This window comes from Rhamphochromis sp. 'chilingali' (genome assembly GCF_963969265.1).
Source record: "Rhamphochromis sp. 'chilingali' genome assembly, chromosome: 9".
In the NCBI taxonomy this organism is placed as follows: Eukaryota; Metazoa; Chordata; class Actinopteri; order Cichliformes; family Cichlidae; genus Rhamphochromis; species Rhamphochromis sp. 'chilingali'.
Genome location: NC_137936.1, coordinates 37,470,865 through 37,488,561, shown reverse-complemented (window position 1 = coordinate 37,488,561; position 17,697 = coordinate 37,470,865). Strand labels below are relative to the sequence as shown.

General features: G+C 45.0%; 1 protein-coding gene across 1 annotated transcript; it reads left to right on the top strand.

The window, feature by feature from the left end:
• Positions 1-15,071: 15,071 nt before the first annotated feature.
• LOC308403088 (odorant receptor 131-2-like) lies at positions 15,072-16,240 on the top strand (the record flags this gene model as incomplete). The annotated part of the gene is made up of 2 exons (XM_080892338.1): positions 15,072-15,221; positions 15,476-16,240. The coding sequence occupies 2 exons, from the start codon at positions 15,072-15,074 to the stop codon at positions 16,238-16,240; spliced, it is 915 nt and encodes a 304-aa protein (XP_080748464.1).
• Between the last annotated feature and the right edge of the window lie 1,457 nt (positions 16,241-17,697).

The following is a 17,697-nucleotide window of genomic DNA, read 5'->3' as shown; positions in this document are numbered from 1 at the left end:
ACTGCTGCAACTTCTTCTTTTTCTTTTATTTGGACACTAGTCTAAAACCTGGAGATATATAAAGTGTTTCTAACAATAATTCTATTAATAAGTATCAGTGATCGTTTCTAATTTGTTCAGCTGAGTTACAGAATATGGAAATGTGGATTTTTTGGAGGAAAGCAGAGAAATGAAAATGCTCTTAATGTTAGGGTTAGACATTTGTCCTTGAATGTGATGATGATGATGATGATGATGCCTGAAGTTAAAAAAAAGTTTCAAAGTCCTCTAAACTTTGTAGCAGCTGATTTCACAATAAAAGCTCATTAAACATATGAGCAATGAAGCTTTTCCCTCAGTGGGTTGTGAGTTGTCCACAGAGCCCGTCTGCAGAGATTTATTTATTTATCTTTTTGCTTTCAAACAATCTCATGTTTTCCATTGGGTATGCTCTACTTGTTTATAATTAACCAGGACAGCCATTTAAAGTAAATCATATCATTGTCTCAAATATCACAATGGTACAGCGTACTCTAGTTCCAAAGTAATTGCAGAGTTGTTTAATGGCAATGATGAAAAACTCCCTCATAAGACATACCTAATAAATCCCTTTGATGCTGTGTATGTGAACTGCATGCTGGGTGCCGCATAACAAGCTTTCCCAGTGTGTGTGTGACCTTTAACGTCACGGCCTAATGAGGGCTGATGAGACTGTTGCTCATTCTGGAGCTTGCAGTGTGACTTGCTTCCTGAATACACAGAGGATCACTGAAAATGTCAAGATGTCCCAAAAGTCATCGCTGTGGAGCGCAGAACAAAGTCATACTTACAGGAAGTTTACTCAAGCAATATTGTAAGAAGTAGGGTTGGGTGTTTCAGAGAAGTCAGAATGGCTGTTTCTGAACTGGAAAACTGAGGAAAAAGAAAAGATGTCGCTGAATGAAATGTGCCATTCAAGGTTAAAGAAATGCCGCCGGAGCCTGAAGACAAACAAGAAAACGCAGAATTTTGAAGATTAAAGTCAAAAATTCGCGAAAATGAATATTTTGTAAGAATTGATTTGACAGATAAACTGGAAATGCAAAAAGTAGAAGATGGTGGCTTGAACGTAGCTTACTGTTTTTGTTGTTTTTTGTAACAGGCCTTTGAGAACTTAGAAATTTATTTATTGTCATTGTACAGTTGCCTTCACAGCACAAAGGTGCAAGAAAGTTCCCTTTCAGTTGATTCACTCGGTACAACTCAGTGGTATGGGATATCACACCCTTGCATGTCCTGGCTGAAGAAATCTTTATTCACGGCTTTAAGACAGATGACACACGGCTCCGTCTGCACATATAACCGCTGTCATCGCAGTCATCGCTCAGTTCTTACGCTCTTCACCTTGCTGAGAACACCTCTGCTGTGTTGGGCTAGCCGTCTGCTGCTAGTTAGCTCCGGGGTCTGCCGACTTGAATTTAGCTTAACTGCCCCTGTTGGTGTTAGCCTCCACCACGCAGTTGGTGTGTAGGTTGCCCGCGGAGCGCAAATTTCGAGTTTTCCTGTGCAGCTTTTTGCTTTGCGTTTTGGAATGGACTCCAAACCAAAGCGAGCAAAGCAGAAATCTTCTGTTCGCCCCTGTCCTCAGGGATGCGGTTTCTCTTTGCACGACAGCGACCAGCCCGATGCCTGCCTTGTCTGCCTGGTTATTGTCCACGCTAGGTGAGCGTTGACGGAGCCTGAAGCCTGTGCGTTTTGTTGCCAGCAGGCCCTGAAAAGACGGGTGGAAAAAGTGCTGGGACGCTCGGCTGTCACACGGCATGACCCTCTCCTTTCCAGGACCGAGGATTATCCTGTCGCTGTCCCCGCAATTAGCTGGGCTGACCACATGGAATATGTTGATGGGTTAGCCAATGACCGGCTGGAACCATGCAGGAGCGCTGGCGGAGTTCAGGCTGGGTTGAAGCCCGACATGCTGGACATCGGCCTGGACATCCATGGTTGCTCCATGAGCAGGAGAGCTCATTGTCGACCCAATGGGCCGCCAATGCTGCGCCGGTCTGCCACACTGACACCCTCTCTTTTTCCCCTTTTTTGTTTCGCCATGCTGCTTAAAAACTGCAGGTGGACTGGTCCTCTTCTCCACCAGCTCAGAAGCTGTTTTTTTTCTTCCCACAGGAGCCCGCAACAGCCAAAAACCACCTTCACATGTTTCCAGACTTTGTGTGCGAGCTAACAGCATCATGGGACAAACCTCTGTCAACCCCCGTCACTGTGCCCAGCTATGTACAGCACATGGAGTTGGACGGCGCAGACAAGGCTAGCTTAGCTAACCGACCCCCTATGGAGCCGTCTCTGGCTGCTTATCTGGCCCCGTCCCATGACCATGGTGTCTGCGGCCGTGCAACTCTGCCGTCCAATCACTGCAGATTCTCTGCTTCGCACCTGGAGAAGATTTGTCGGGCTCAGGCCAGCACAGCTCTGCCATGACCTCCGTCACCACACTCCAGATGTACCAGCCAATGTGCCTGGTGGAGCTTGGATCTCTGGTTCGTGTTGACAGTCCGCTGGCACCTCTTCTTAACGAGGTCAGAGTCGCCATGAATTACATCCTCTGTGCGTCACAAATGCTCAGGCAGAATGAGCTGGGTCAGGCAGGTGATGCATTCCCCTGCAAACACACTGGCTTCAACAGTTGTCGTCCAGAGGCACCTGCGGCTGACCCTCTCTGACGTCCCAGATAGGGACATGACTGTAAATCTGGACAAACCAGTGTCTGTGGCTGGGTTATTCCGACATTCACTTGAAGCCATTCAGACTAGATTTCATCTGAGGAAGAAGCAGACAGAAGCTCTGCGCGATTTCATCCCCAGACATCAGACGAAGACCAAGCCTGCAGCTAGCTCTCACAGGCCTGCCACTCCTCTGTCGACTGGCAAGAGACCGGCACCCACTGCTGCAGTGGGTGTGCCGCCAGCGCAAGCACAACCTTCGGTCCGAGCTCCACGTCAGTTGGCCTGGAGCAAAGGCCCACCATCGGGCCTCTGGCGGGACCCGACGCCCACGAGGAAGAAGCCTCAGCCCTCCTAGCTGGTTCCAAGTGGAGAAGGGGTCCAACGGCAAGGAGATGCTGCTTTTACCCCTCTGTTGCCTCCAAAGAGGTTCCGCTTACTACATTATATAACTTTATAACACTTATCATTAATAAAAAGCATAGCATTATTGAGGCGCTGCAAATTATTTAATCTCAACAGGTGACTGCTAAGGGTCTGCCACCTAGTGTGATAGCGACAATTCATAGTGCTGGGCCCGCATCTACTAGACCCGCGCTTAAGTCCAGTGTCCCAAGCACTGGACTTGTCTTTGGTGCTGGAGGCCCTTTCTAGACCCCATTTGAACCTATTGAGTTTGTGGATATGAAATTTCTCTCATATTACTGCATTACTTCTCGCTTTGGCTTCAGCAAAGTGAGTGGGTGACCTTCATGTGCTGTCTGTGCATCCCTCCTGCACACAGTTCTCTCCTGATGGCCAGAAGGTCGTATTGTGTCCAAATGCTGCCTATTTTCCCAAGATCATGCCTGCATCTTATAGCTCAATGGAGTTTGAGATGCTGAGCTTTTGCTCCCCTCCTTTTACATCTGAGGAGTAAAGAAGGATGCATTCTTTGTCCAGTGCTTGTGCTACGCACCTACATTGAGCGCACTCAGAATAAGATAAGATAAGATAAGATAACCTTTATTAGTCCCACACGTGGGAAATTTGTTTTGTCACAGCAGGAAGTGGACAGTGCAAAAGTTATGAGGCAAAAATTAGAATACAATAAGAATAAATACAGTACACAACTGTACAGAATAGAATAAAATAAAATACTATATACAGTAGAATAAAATAAAATAAATATACAATAAGATAAAAATAGAATACAAATACAAATACTATATACAACTGAGTAAAAATACAACGATGACAGAAAGGATTATTGCACTTAGTATTATTGCATATGTATGGATGTGTGTGCTTGATCAGTTAAAGTCTTTATTATGGAGTCTGACAGCAGTGGGGAGGAAAGACCTGCGAAATCTCTCCGTCCCACACCGTGGGTGCCGCAGTCTCCCACTGAAGGAGCTGCTCAGTGCTGTCACAGTCTGCTGCATGGGGTGGGAGATGTTGTCCATCAGGGATGACAGCTTAGCCGCCGTTCTCCTGTCACTCACCACCTCCACTGGGTCCAGAGGGCATCCTAGAACAGAGCTGGCCCTTCGGATCACCCTGTTCAGTCTCTTCCTGTCCCCAGCAGAGATGCTGCCGCCCCAGCAGACCACACCATAAAAGATAGCAGAAGCCACAACAGAGTCATAGAATTTCTTCAGGAGTGGGCCCTCCACCCCAAACGACCTGAGTCTCCGCAGCAGGTACAGCCTGCTCTGCCCTTTCCTGTAGAGGGCATCTGAGTTATGAGTCCAGTCCAGTCTATTGTTCAGATGAACACCAAGGTACCTGTAGCTGTCCACAGCCTCAATGTCCATACCTTGGATGTTCAGTGGTTGCAGTGGAGAATGCTTGTGCCTGCGGAAGTCTACCACCAGTTCCTTGGTTTTACTGGCGTTGATCTGGAGGTAGTTCAGCTGGCACCAGTCCACAAAGTCTTGGGTCAGACCTCTGTACTCCTTGTCGTCCCCATCAGTGATGAGGCCGACTATTGCAGAGTCATCAGAGAACTTCTGCAGGAAGCACTGGGTGGAATTGTGGGAGAAGTCTGCAGTGTAGATGGTGAAGAGGAACGGAGCCAGAACCGTTCCCTGTGGGGCCCCCGTACTGCAGACGACCCTGTCCGACACACAGCCCTGAGTCCTCACATACTGTGGTCGGTCGGTGAGGTAGTCCAGGATCCAGGTAGTGAGGTGATGGTCCACTCCAGAGTTCACCAGCTTGTCCTTTAGAACCGAGGGAAGAATGGTGTTGAAGGCACTGGAGAAATCAAAGAACATGATTCTCACAGTGCTTCCAGCGGTCTCCAGGTGAGCGAGGGAACGATGTAGGAGGTGAATGACGGCATCATCCGCTCCAATGCCAGGCTGGTAGGCAAACTGAAGTGGGTCCAGTGATGAGCTTATTAGGCGCCGAAGCTGAGCCAGGACCAACCGCTCCAGGGTCTTCATCAGGTGGGATGTCAGAGCCACCGGCCTGTAGCTGTTGAGGTCCTTAGCACTAGGAAGGCCCAGGCTTCTACCTTTCTACCTTTAAAACCCGCCACCAGCCAAATGGCTGGTAGGCTTTTAGCTAAGCTTTAGCTTCAGGCAAGTGGAAGCTAAATTGGCTAGTCATTCATATGTAAATTGGGTTGTTACCTGGGAATTCTGGAGGGAGGGGAGTGGGGGTGTGTGGATGAGGGGGTGGGGGAGCTGCTAAAAGCGGTGAGCTTCCTTTTGTTTCATCTTGATGCATTCTCAATCATCCAGGGAAACAAATCTCCAAAAGTCACCAACTTGGAGTGTTTCAGTTTGCCATCTTAGGGAGAAATCAACACACATGGGTGTATGTCCTTTGTTGCTGAGATTTATTGATAAAAACAGTACAAAAAATCAACCATTTGTACACATTTTTACAAATAATTATAAAAAGTGAGTGAGTACATTTCAACATTTTCAGCAATCACTCACAATCCTGGCACTGCCATGGTATCTGTAGTCTGCATTTACCTTGGCTTGGCTTCCTGATCAATTGTCCACTACCAAAAGGAAGCCAAGCCCTGTGATCACACCTTGTTTTGTTGTAAAGGGTGGCAGGGCTTGGCTTCCTTTTGGTAGTGGAGCATTGATCAGTCGTCCATTGTGGCATCAATGTGATCACACCTTGTTTTGTTGTAAAGGGTGGCAGGGCTTGGCTTCCTTTTGGTAGTGGAGCATTGATCAGTCGTCCATTGTGGCATCAATGTGATCACACCTTGTTTTGTTGTAAAGGGTGGCAGGGCTTGGCTTCCTTTTGGTAGTGGAGCATTGATCAGTCGTCCATTGTGGCATCAATGTGATCACACCTTGTTTTGTTGTAAAGGGTGGCAGGGCTTGGCTTCCTTTTGGTAGTGGAGCATTGATCAGTCGTCCATTGTGGCATCAATGTGATCACACCTATTTTTGTTGTAAAGGGTGGCAGGGCTTGGCTTCCTTTTGGTAGTGGAGCATTGATCAGTCGTCCATTGTGGCATCAATGTGATCACACCTTGTTTTGTTGTAAAGGGTGGCAGGGCTTGGCTTCCTTTTGGTAGTGGAGCATTGATCAGTCGTCCATTGTGGCATCAATGTGATCACACCTTGTTTTGTTGTAAAGGGTGGCAGGGCTTGGCTTCCTTTTGGTAGTGGAGCATTGATCAGTCGTCCATTGTGGCATCAATGTGATCACACCTTGTTTTGTTGTAAAGGGTGGCAGGGCTTGGCTTCCTTTTGGTAGTGGAGCATTGATCAGTCGTCCATTGTGGCATCAATGTGATCACACCTTGTTTTGTTGTAAAGGGTGGCAGGGCTTGGCTTCCTTTTGGTAGTGGACAATTGATCAGGAAGCCAAGCCAAGGTAAATGCAGACTACAGATACCATGGCAGTGCCAGGATTGTGAGTGATTGCTGAAAATGTTGAAATGTACTCACTCACTTTTTATAATTATTTGTAAAAATGTGTACAAATGGTTGATTTTTTGTACTGTTTTTATCAATAAATCTCAGCAACAAAGGACATACACCCATGTGTGTTGATTTCTCCCTAAGATGGCAAACTGAAACACTCCAAGTTGGTGACTTTTGGAGATTTGTTTCCCTGGATGATTGAGAATGCATCAAGATGAAACAAAAGGAAGCTCACCGCTTTTAGCAGCTCCCCCACCCCCTCATCCACACACCCCCACTCCCCTCCCTCCAGAATTCCCAGGTAACAACCCAATTTACATATGAATGACTAGCCAATTTAGCTTCCACTTGCCTGAAGCTAAAGCTTAGCTAAAAGCCTACCAGCCATTTGGCTGCTCTCCGGGTTTTAAAGGTAGAAAAGCCAAATGGCTGGGCTCTGGGCCTTCCTAGTGTTAGGGCGTGAAGTCTTTGGCACTGGTACAACACAGGAGGTTTTCCAGAGCTGTGGAACTCTTCCCAACCTCAGGCTCAGGTTGAAGAGGTGCTCCATCACCCCACACAGTTGGTCCGCGCAGGACCTGACGACCCTCGAGCTGATGCCATCTGGACCCGCTGCCTTCTTGCCATTAATCCTCCTCAGTTCCCTCCTAACCTGGGTGGTTGAGAGAGACAGGCTGGAGCCTTGTGTTGAGTGTGTATTGGATGCTGTTGTTGGGGGTGGGGGGGAGCAGGGAACTCCCGGGGCAGGTAGTACGGACGCATGCTAACGGCTAACAGCTCAATGTCTCTGCTGCAGAGTTGCTCTTTTACAGTGATGTGCCCAGGGTTACACCATCTGTCGTTCACAAAAACTGCCAGTCCCCCTCCTTTCCTCTTACCGCTGTCTCTGGTCCTGTCCGCTCGCAGCAGCTGGAATCCCGGTAGTGTCACGCTTGTGTCCGGAGTTAGCGATGTTAGCCACGACTCCGTTAGCATCATGATGCTACATTGCCGGTACTCCCTCTGTGACCAGGTTAGCGACATGAGCTCATCCATCTTATTGGGCAAAGATCTTACGTTTCCAATAATTACAGAAGGAAGAGATGGTCGATAACGTCTCCTTCTCGGGCGACGGCGCTCCTTCCCAGCACGACACCCCCGTCTTTTCCTCCTCAGCTCGCTGGGAATATCGGGTCTGTCCGCCGGCAGTACCGCTGCAGGACTCAGCGCTAACAGCTGATCCTTACTGTAAACAAAGGATCTCTGCTCTGGGTCCCCAGACACGGGTGAAAAAAGTAGAAATAAACTGAGAAAAACGACCAGGACTAGCACAAAACGGTAGAACATGGTTGCAGAGTCTAATTACTAATACGTTAGTTATAAAAAAATTACGAGAAAAAAGATAAGAAAGAAAGAAACTCAGAATGAGCAGAGCTGCTGTAACAGGCTGCCGCACACGGGGGGCGCCGGAAGGATAGAATGTATGTTTATGCGACCAGCTGTTTGTCTGCTTTGCTTATCCAACTAGAAGTAGAGCTGTCTAAACAGAGGCTGTCCCACTGGATTATATAAGCTATCTCACTGCGATAGTCCCCTGTACTTTTTGAACATTTTTCAAGCTTTTTAAATGACAAAATTTCAGTTCTGAGAGCATCTCTCTCATCTCAGTCATTGTTAGTTTCTGACCCAGTCCCTGAATGCTTGACTGGCTTTCAACAGTTTGAGCCACTGATTCTGATTTAATAGCTATAACTGATCATCTCAAAATCTCTAATCTCTCCCATGATATCCTTCCCTCTCATTTTCTTATGGAAGCTTTGACCACTATTGGTCCCTGTATCCAACTTTTATTGAAACTATCACTGTCATTAGGTTGTGCACCGTCAGTATTTAAGCATTCTGTCTTTCACCCCATTATAAAGAAAAACAATCTTGACCCTAGTTCTCTAACTAATTACAGACTGATCTCCAAACTCCCTCCTATATCCAAAATTCTTGAAAAGGCGTCAATAAAACAACTTCAGACCTTTCCTGACACTAATGGTATCAATGAAAAATTTCAGTCTAAATTTAGACCTCACCATAGCACTAAGACAGCACACTTAAGAGTTTTTATTGACCTTCTTCTGAGCTTAGGATTCAAACTAGTTGGTTATTTCGTGGCTAGTTATGCCGTTTACCCATATTGTTGTCTTATGCTATTGCTCTGACCGACTGTGAAGCACTTTGGTCAACTTTGTTGTATTATAATGTGCTATAGAAATACATTTTCATTTGATTTGATATTTAAGGATTTCTGGAATAATGGTATTAAAAGCCAATCTGAAATCAGTGAAGAACATCCTTACTGAATTCCCAAGATTCTCCAGGTGATGCAGAACAGAGAGATGGGCAGGGGAAATTGCATCCTTGGTGGACCTGTTTGCCTTAGGCTACAACCACACTAATGCGTTTTCTCCCGTCCAGACCTTTTTCCTCAAGGAAAAACGCAGCGTTTTGAAAACGCTCTCGAAAACGCATACATTTCAAAACTGAGCAGCGGCGCAGCGTGGACACTCGAGAACACAGACTTTCTAAAACAATGACGCATTTAAGTCATGTGATGGAGTCATGTGACCAATTAACCAAAAATAGCGCAGGGCATTATACAGCAGTTGTTTTGATTGTTCTCAATTTTGACAGCCCTAAAAAAGAATATTATCAGTTTGCACATGGTCCAGATAGATGGAACCTTCCTTGTTCACTAGCATCTTCTTGGCTTAAAATACGTTATCTCTCCCTGCTGATGCTGAACGTATGCTGGTACTACAACTTCTGGATGTGGTAATTGGTAACTGTAACAACGCGATGTTAGAGTCGTCTTGAGATAAGAACTTTCTAACTTTTGATGTTTTTTTAAGTGTCAAATTACAGCTGAATAACAGAAAGAGTTGCCTCAACGTATTTCATTTATTATGAGGTAAATGTCATGGTCCTGGGTCATTTTGACCCAGCGTTTTGTGTTTCCTTGAAGTTCATTTTTGTGCCTTGTGTTTATTCTGATTTTGTACTAGTTTAGGGTTGAACCTGAAGTTTGGTGTATATTCAGCCCTACCGGTGTCTGTCCTTGGTGCTCTGGTCATGTCCCCGTGTTGTGTTGTAAATCAGTCTGTGTGTTTCCTGCTTTACTTTGAAGGCTCGTGTTCTGGATTTCCTGTTCTATTCTGACGGTCTGTGTCTGTTGTCATTGTGTTCAGCTTGTGTCCTCCAGTCATCATGTGTATTCAGATCAGCTGTTCTTCCCTCCTGTGTGCGATTACCCGATTACCCTGTGTGCGTGTGTGTGTATATATAGTGGGTGTCGGTCTGTGTTCGTTGTCGGCTTGTCTGCGTTCATCCGTGTATCTCTGCGTTTTTGGTATCCTCCGTCAGTCTGCGTCTCTCTGGCTTTCACCCCGTGTCCTGAGGATTTCTAGTTGTTCTTTAGTTTTCCCAGTTTAGGTTTCCGTTAGTATGTCTCATGATTCGTTGTCTGTTCCTGCCACTGTCACCTGTAAATAAACTCTCACTCATATCATCAGTCGGCTGTCTGCATTTTGGGTCCTCCTTTTCCTCCACACCACACGGCTCAACCCGCCAGCCGTGACAGTACGAGCCGACCAAACATGGACCCAGCAGCATCCGCACCTTCCCAGGAGTTTCGGGAGGAAGTAATCGACTCCATTTCAAGGTTGGTCAACCTGTGGCTCGAACGTGAGGGAGAGGAGTTTCACCGCGCTGTAGAAGCCAGGCTACAGCAGCTAATTTCTGCTCACTCCTGGCTACTAGACTCTCTTCACCCGCTCGCACAAGACTTCATTCTTAACGAACTTCACCTCCACCCTCCAGCCGCTACCGCTTCCCAACCCAGCCCGGCGGTGAATGTTTTGCCCGGCCCGCCGGAGGTTTTGCCCGGCCCGCCAGAGCAGTCGGCAGGGAGGAAGCGACGATCGCGCCGTCAGCGCGTCACCCCACAGCCGGATATTAGGACTTCAGAACTGCCGGCTTTGGTGAGTGAGAAGGACCCTTTTTCTGTTTTGGACTGTGGGACAGTTTATTCAGGGGCCTTGTTTTGTGCAACAGATGACAAGGAGACCTGTTTGTTGCCTGTTCATTCTCCTGCTCAGCTGTCTTTACCTCAGTTAGCTTCCCAGCCAGAAGCTCAGTTAGCTGCCCAGCCGTCACCTCCATCTCATTCAGCCTCACTACCCATAGCCCAGTTACAGTCACAGCCAGACTTATTAGACACCATGTTACAGTCCATAGCCCAGTCAATAGCTCAGTTGGTAGGAGACTCATCAGCCTTATTATCAGCTCAGCCATCGTCTTCACCAACTCCTCCTGTACAACAAGTTGAGTCAATCCAACCCGAAAAGAACTATTTTTCATCTGTTCATTCCAAGCAGAGAGACAAACCACCCAATATTGTAATCAGTCCTCAACAGCTGGCCAGTTCAGAGACTGTGACGCACTCCAGGGCCTCCCCAGAGGCTGGGTTTCAGCCCCCAGCCGACTCTGGACCCCTGGAGATTAAGAAGCCGGCTGAGGACTGCACCCGGCTGTCGCTGCCTGAGCTGAGTCAATGCTCTGTGCAGCTGCAGTCTGCTTTGTTCCTGCCAGAGGCCTGTGCGCCTGCTGGTTCCGACCTGTGTGTTCCAGGGGCCCCGGTGCCCACTGGTCCAGAGACTGTTTTCGCTGGAGGGCCCGAGGAGCCCGTCAGGCCTCCTGCCTCGTCAGCTGGAGGGCCCGAGGAGCCCGTCCAGCCCCAAAACTCGTCAGCTGGAGGTTCAGGGGAACCTGGCCAGCTTCCTGCCTCGTCAGCTGGAGGGCCCGAGGAGCCCGTCCAGCCCCAAGACTCGTCAGCTGGAGGTTCAGGGGAACCTAGACAGCTTCCTGCCTCGTTAGCTGGAGGGCCCGAGGAGCCCGTCCAGCTTCCTGCCTCGTCAGTTGGAGGTTCAGGGGAACCTAGCCAGCTTCCTGCCTCGTCAGCTGGAGGGCCCGAGGAGCCCGTCCAGCTTCCTGCCTCGTCAGCTGGAGGGCCCGAGGAGCCCGTCCAGCCGCCTGCTGCAGCTCCAACATCTTCGCCTGGCCCGGCTCCATCACCTTCAGCCTCGCCTGGCCCGGTTCCATCACCATCAGCCTCCGCTTCAGCCGCGCCTGGTCCAGCCTCTGCTTCCGTCTCGTCTGGTGCTGCGAAGGCCATGCCACCTTCAGGTCCCGAACTGCCGCCTCGACATCGGCGGTCATCTGCCAGGCCGCTTGTTGTGCGTCATCGTCGATATGGATGACCTCCCAAGCGCCGCCGCTACCTTCCGCGCGGCCGGCCTCCGGACTTGTGTCGCCACCGCCGTTGCTGTCCGCACGGTCGGCCGCCTGAACTGTTTCCCCGTCGCCGCCGCTGCTGTCCGCACGGTCGGCCCCCTGAACTGTTTCCCCTTCGCCACCGCTGCCTTCCGCGCGGTCGGCTTTTGGATCTGTGTCGCCAACGTGGCCGTTCTCAGAAGATGAATTGTCCTGGACTTCTTAGTTGTCAGCCTCCGGGCTGGCCTCCTGAACTGTGTTTTTGTTCTTGAACTCCAGCATGTGTGTTTGTTTTGGACAATTCACTTGGTTCGCTGGAGCTTGTTTTTGTTCGGTGTTGGTGGCAAGAAAAAGAAACTAAACTGTTACACCAACTAAAGCTTGAAGCCTTTAGATGAAAATGTCAAGATCAATAGCAGCAATGAAATCAGAAAAGACTAAAAAAGGACTGAAACTCAGTTTCAGTTTTTGCTAGTTTGATAAGAATGTGAGGAGGTGCTGGCTAAGATATTTTCTCTAATATTAGAAACTGGAAGAAAGTCTCAAATTGCTTGTCGTTGTAAAAAGAAATTGTTTCTTATCTGTATGTGTTGGATTGAATCATTTATGAAGTACTTAGAATAAAAAACAGAATTACGCTGATTAATTAACAGTGAGATAAGATTTACTGGCTAATATTATTTCATTGGTGTAACAATAAAGTGCATTTTATAGAGTTTAAACTCAGTGTGTTCTTATGGTTTCTCTTTTAACAGTTAGCAGGGCGCATGTGGAGAAACCTCTGTTGTAAAGAATTCTGTAGAACAATTAGCATACTGCTCACTGGATTTATTACTTATAATGAACATAATAAACAATTTTTTACAGCCACTTTGTTTTTTCCTGAGCAGAAGAATTTTTGGCTGTCAAAATAGGCTTTTGGTTAGATAGTAAAAGACTGGACATCTATGCGAAGCTACTCCAGGCATGCCTGTCCAGTGTTGGGAAGGTTACTTTTAAAATGTATTCCATTACAGAATACAGAATACATGCCCCAAAATGTATTCTGTAACGTATTCCGTTACGTTACTCAATGACAGTAACGTATTCTGAATACTTTGGATTACTTAATATATTATCATGCTTTTTACAACAACGTGAATGTACTATTGCTGTGTGATTTATTACTGTTACTGAAGGTCCGCGACTCCGAACTGTAGTAAAGGGACCTCTGACTAATACGGCGGGGTCCCTGTCGGCTCGTAGTCGAAAAATAGCTTTACTTTGTTGTGTGGGTCAACTTTTCTTGCGAGAGACAGAGAGAGGCGTTGAAAGGCTGCTCCAACGGAACTTATTGTTTTCGGAGGAAAACACGAACACGGTGTACAGTCGAGTCTTAATAGCTTACTTACAACTGGGCTCGTCAGGCTCTCTTCTTGGCTGAAGTGGTTATTATTATATTTACATGCTTCCAGCTCCCGTTTAAAAACTCGTACCTTTCCACTCCCCTTTTTCTCCCTCCTCGCGCTCACAGACACATAACGTGTATGGCAGTCCATTCTCCCTGCAACACGGACTATACTGCCCATGATGCTACATTCTTTAGAGCTATGCTTGTAGCATTCTGCCTGTTAGCTTAGCAACAACAACAACAACGAAAAGGCGCTCTCTCACCCAGGAAACACACAGTCGCAGAGAGAGAGAGAGAGCGTCGCCCTGTAACCATGGCAACCGTAACGCTGCCGCCTGGAACAACAGAACGTAGCTGTCAAACAAAACCCAAACAGTCCTGACCCGCGACAAAATGAAACAAGAAAGTATCCATTTATTTCAACAAAGTAACTGTATTCTGAATACCACCCTTTTAAACGGTAACTGTAACGGAATACAGTTACTCATATTTTGTATTTTAAATACGTAACGGCGGTACATGTATTCCGTTACTCCCCAACACTGTGCCTGTCACAAAAAGGAAAAAAGAAAAAACACTGCATGCATGCATGTGCGAACCTGCAGTACATTGCACCTGTACACACAACCTTCAATCCTTAAAGGACCTCCAACCAACCAATATATAAAGTCTGATGTCGTGTTACAGTAGGGATCTAAATGCATAATAAACTCAGGTAGGCACTGCATCACTTGCAATTTGTTAATGTATAAATGAATTACTAAAATACTTTAATGCATTCAAGATACTTTAAAATCTTTTAGCTGTACTGTGACTTTGACTGTTTTAGACATAGCTGATATTTACATTATACAAAAAAAACATATTAGGGTGAAATAGTAACAGATGTGAGATCTGCTGCCAAACTCTCATTGTTGGTATTTTCTAAATAAATGTCTAATGTGATTGTTGTTTTCTGTTGCAGGACATGCACGTATTCAAGTCCAGGGAAACGCGTCTGAGTTTGTTCCATTCATTCATTAAAAATGGTTAATAATCAAATAGCTTTTTTGTTTAAATAATTTGAATAACATATGTAAAGTTTAAAAGTATGAAAATCTAATTGTCTTAGTTTTGCAAAGGTAAGTTTAATATTGCACGATGTTATTCATGAATCATGCTTTTTCTAACAGACAGACGGATCATCCTTTTTGCCGTGCAGGTTAGCTGCGCGATTATGTTGTATTTGTTTTTAATTCTAGATGGCTGTGCACTGATTTTTATCTTTCTATTCGATCCTCAAACTTGGGTGAGTACTTTTTTCTGTTTCATTTTGAAAAGGAAAAAGTTCACAGTTTCTTCTCCTAACAAAGGTTATTATAGGTAACTAAAGCTAAGTTTAAAAAGTCAAAATATAACATAGCAAGACATCATTTGAACTTGAAAACTCTTGAATGATACTTTGCACCTTAATTTTTTTCAACATAGAAAGACAAAACAAAAATAATCTTCCGTAAAAAAATAATAATGAAAACTAAAATACCTTTAATCCCAACAGTAACAGTAGTAAACATCTTGACCTGTAGTTTATTACAAAATTATATAAAATAAATAGTAGAGACAATTGTCAATCGCTTCTAAAGTGTTTCTGTCACTGCTGGGTTGTTTTGCCACACCAAATAAGTGCAAAGCTTTAACAGGATCTAACAATTACTGATTTAAAAATGATAAAATAATCAATCTTAAAAGATTCATTAAATCTCAGGTAAAGGATTTATTTTGGGTCATTAACATGATATATTTAAAAACATGTTTTTCAGCTTCTAAGAGATGAGCGCTTCGTATACCAATGAGACTGTGGTTGTAAACTATCGAGATGCTTTCCCCAAAGCTATGGTCAAGAATGTGATTGTTGTGGTTCTCTGCATCTCCATTAACTACATCAATGTAGCACTTCTTCAAACTTTCTGCAAACAACAGGTATGACATTTCATTAATCACATGGAATAAAAAAAAAATGTGTGCAACAATTACATTTTTTTTGTTTTTGAGGAAGTTGTTGGATTGTTTTGTGTGTTTGTTTACCTATTTTTTTTTATCAGTGTTATTCCAAACAATATGGCTGATGTATTATACAGCAGGTCTTAGTTCCATTATTCACTCATTTTTCTAATGTAAGTACTAATTGCTTTTACTTTTCTTTACTTTTGTGTGATTTTCTTCCCATTCTTTAGATCTTTTACATGAATCCACGCTACATCCTGTTTTTCCACCTGGTACTTAACGATATGATCCAAGTAACACTGACCGTCATACTGTTTATCAGCAGCTACATCTTCTTCCAGATAAATGTCTCTGTCTGTTGTGTGCTCATCCTGCTTGCTCTTTTTGCCACTGAAAACACCCCTCTGAATCTGGCTTGCATGGCAGTGGAGTGCTACATTGCCATCTGCATCCCTCTTCGTCACGTCCAAATCTGCACGGTCAAAAGGACGTTAATGTTGATTGGTTTAATTTGGATGACCAGCATGCTGTCTGTTCTTCCTGATCTCTTCATCACCTTGGCCATAGAACCACTGGATTTCTATAATTCTCGTGTGTTTTGCCTCAGAGAAACAGTCTTTCGAAATCCCCACATCATCAAGAAAAGAGATATCACCTATATAGTCTATCTGGTTATTGTCTGGTTTATTATCTTTTTTACTTACTTCAAAATCCTGTTCACTGCAAAAGCAGCAAGTCAAGATGCTACAAAGGCCAGAAATACAATTATTCTCCATGGTTTTCAGGTGTTGTTGTGTATGTCAATATATGCTGAACCTTTGCTGAGGCAAGTCCTGCAGCAGTGGTTTCCTCAAAATTATTCAGATTCCCTTTTTGCTTGTTATATTCTCTTCCAGATCCTGCCACGAGCAATTAGTCCAATAGTCTATGGAGTAAGAGACAAAACTTACAGGAAGTATCTGAAAAGGTATTTGTTGTGTAAAATGGGCCCCTAGGAAATGCAGACTGATGGAGGCAGATTTGGGGTTTTTTTTAACTTTAAAATTATTACACACAGTTTATTTCACTAATGATATGTAGTGTTGAAGATCAAGATCAATACTATTTTGGAACTTCAGATTACAGATCTAATAATGATACATTAATCCTTATTAGATCTGTAATCTGAAGTTCATATTTTGAAGTCTCAGCATTAGCCTATTAGATTTTTCAACATATTGTGTGTTACATAGTAAGCCCACCATTTGCAATTTGCATTTTGTATTTCTATTTTCTTTTTTTGGTAAGGACTTACATTTCTGTCCACAAGCTATTGTTTAAAAATGTAGATGAAATTAAAAAAAAAAAAAAAAGTTCTATCAGACCACTTGATATCAGATGTTTTAGACTGATTTTTAATTCCTGTTTATCTCCATGCAGCTAAATCCTACACAAATGGTTGTCCAATCCGGTCGGTAAGTCTGACGTCACTAGCCGTGTCTGGGCCTAAACTCCGCTGCAGGTCCATATATCAAACGATCACTATGGCATTACTGAGAGTTGTATAAAGTCTTTCATCTCTAATAGAATGATCAGCGTTCTGCTCTACCAAGTGTAACAATTGAGTTTAACATCCAGGCATCCAACAGAGTTAGAAGTTAGCAGGAAGTTAGCTCGCTAGCTTCTATCTAAATACAATATAGTGTTACGCCGCAGTCTAGGGGTACAGGAACGCAACATAAGTTTGAAAAGACTGCCCCGCCTTGCTCCCCAAAACCATACACAGAGGGAAACCAATTCCTTAGTGAATCGTGTTTTATTATCTACACTGCAAAAATGAAGCTCCAGGGTGAACAAAGGCCAAAATAACAAACAAAACAAGCTAAGTCAGGAGGAGGTGCTATCTAAAACCCTATGTGAAATCAAACATCAATCAAAAGACAAGCGCTACACCTAACTCCCTAACTGAAATAAACAGGAGAAAACAGTGCAAGAAAAAACAATACGGCAGCTCACCCCTTCTGTTGCAGTGCTATTTACAATGTGCTATTTACAATGAAAGCTAATATACACACTACAAAACTCAGAAAGGCCGCAAAAATCACAGGCACAAAAGTCTCAGGTTTTGGAGGCCAGGGTCAGGTCTGCTGCTGCTGTCAGTGGCTGCCCCGGGACAACTGCTGGTGAGGGATTTGAAGAAGATCACATGGCCAGGGGACCAATCAGCAGCCGTCAGCTAGTCCACTCCGGGACCTGCAAAGACTTAAAGGCACAGACAACAACAGCCACCAAAACAGATTATGGACAGGGCCATAACAATAGCATGTCCTGACTGCAGGGTTTTGGAAACAAATTAAAACGTACAGCTCTGTTATCACTTCCAACATAAATGAAGACAGAAAACTAAACAGCAGTGACATTTGTAGGGTTACTGAAGTTTGGCTAACTGGTATATAATGATGTGCTACGTGAC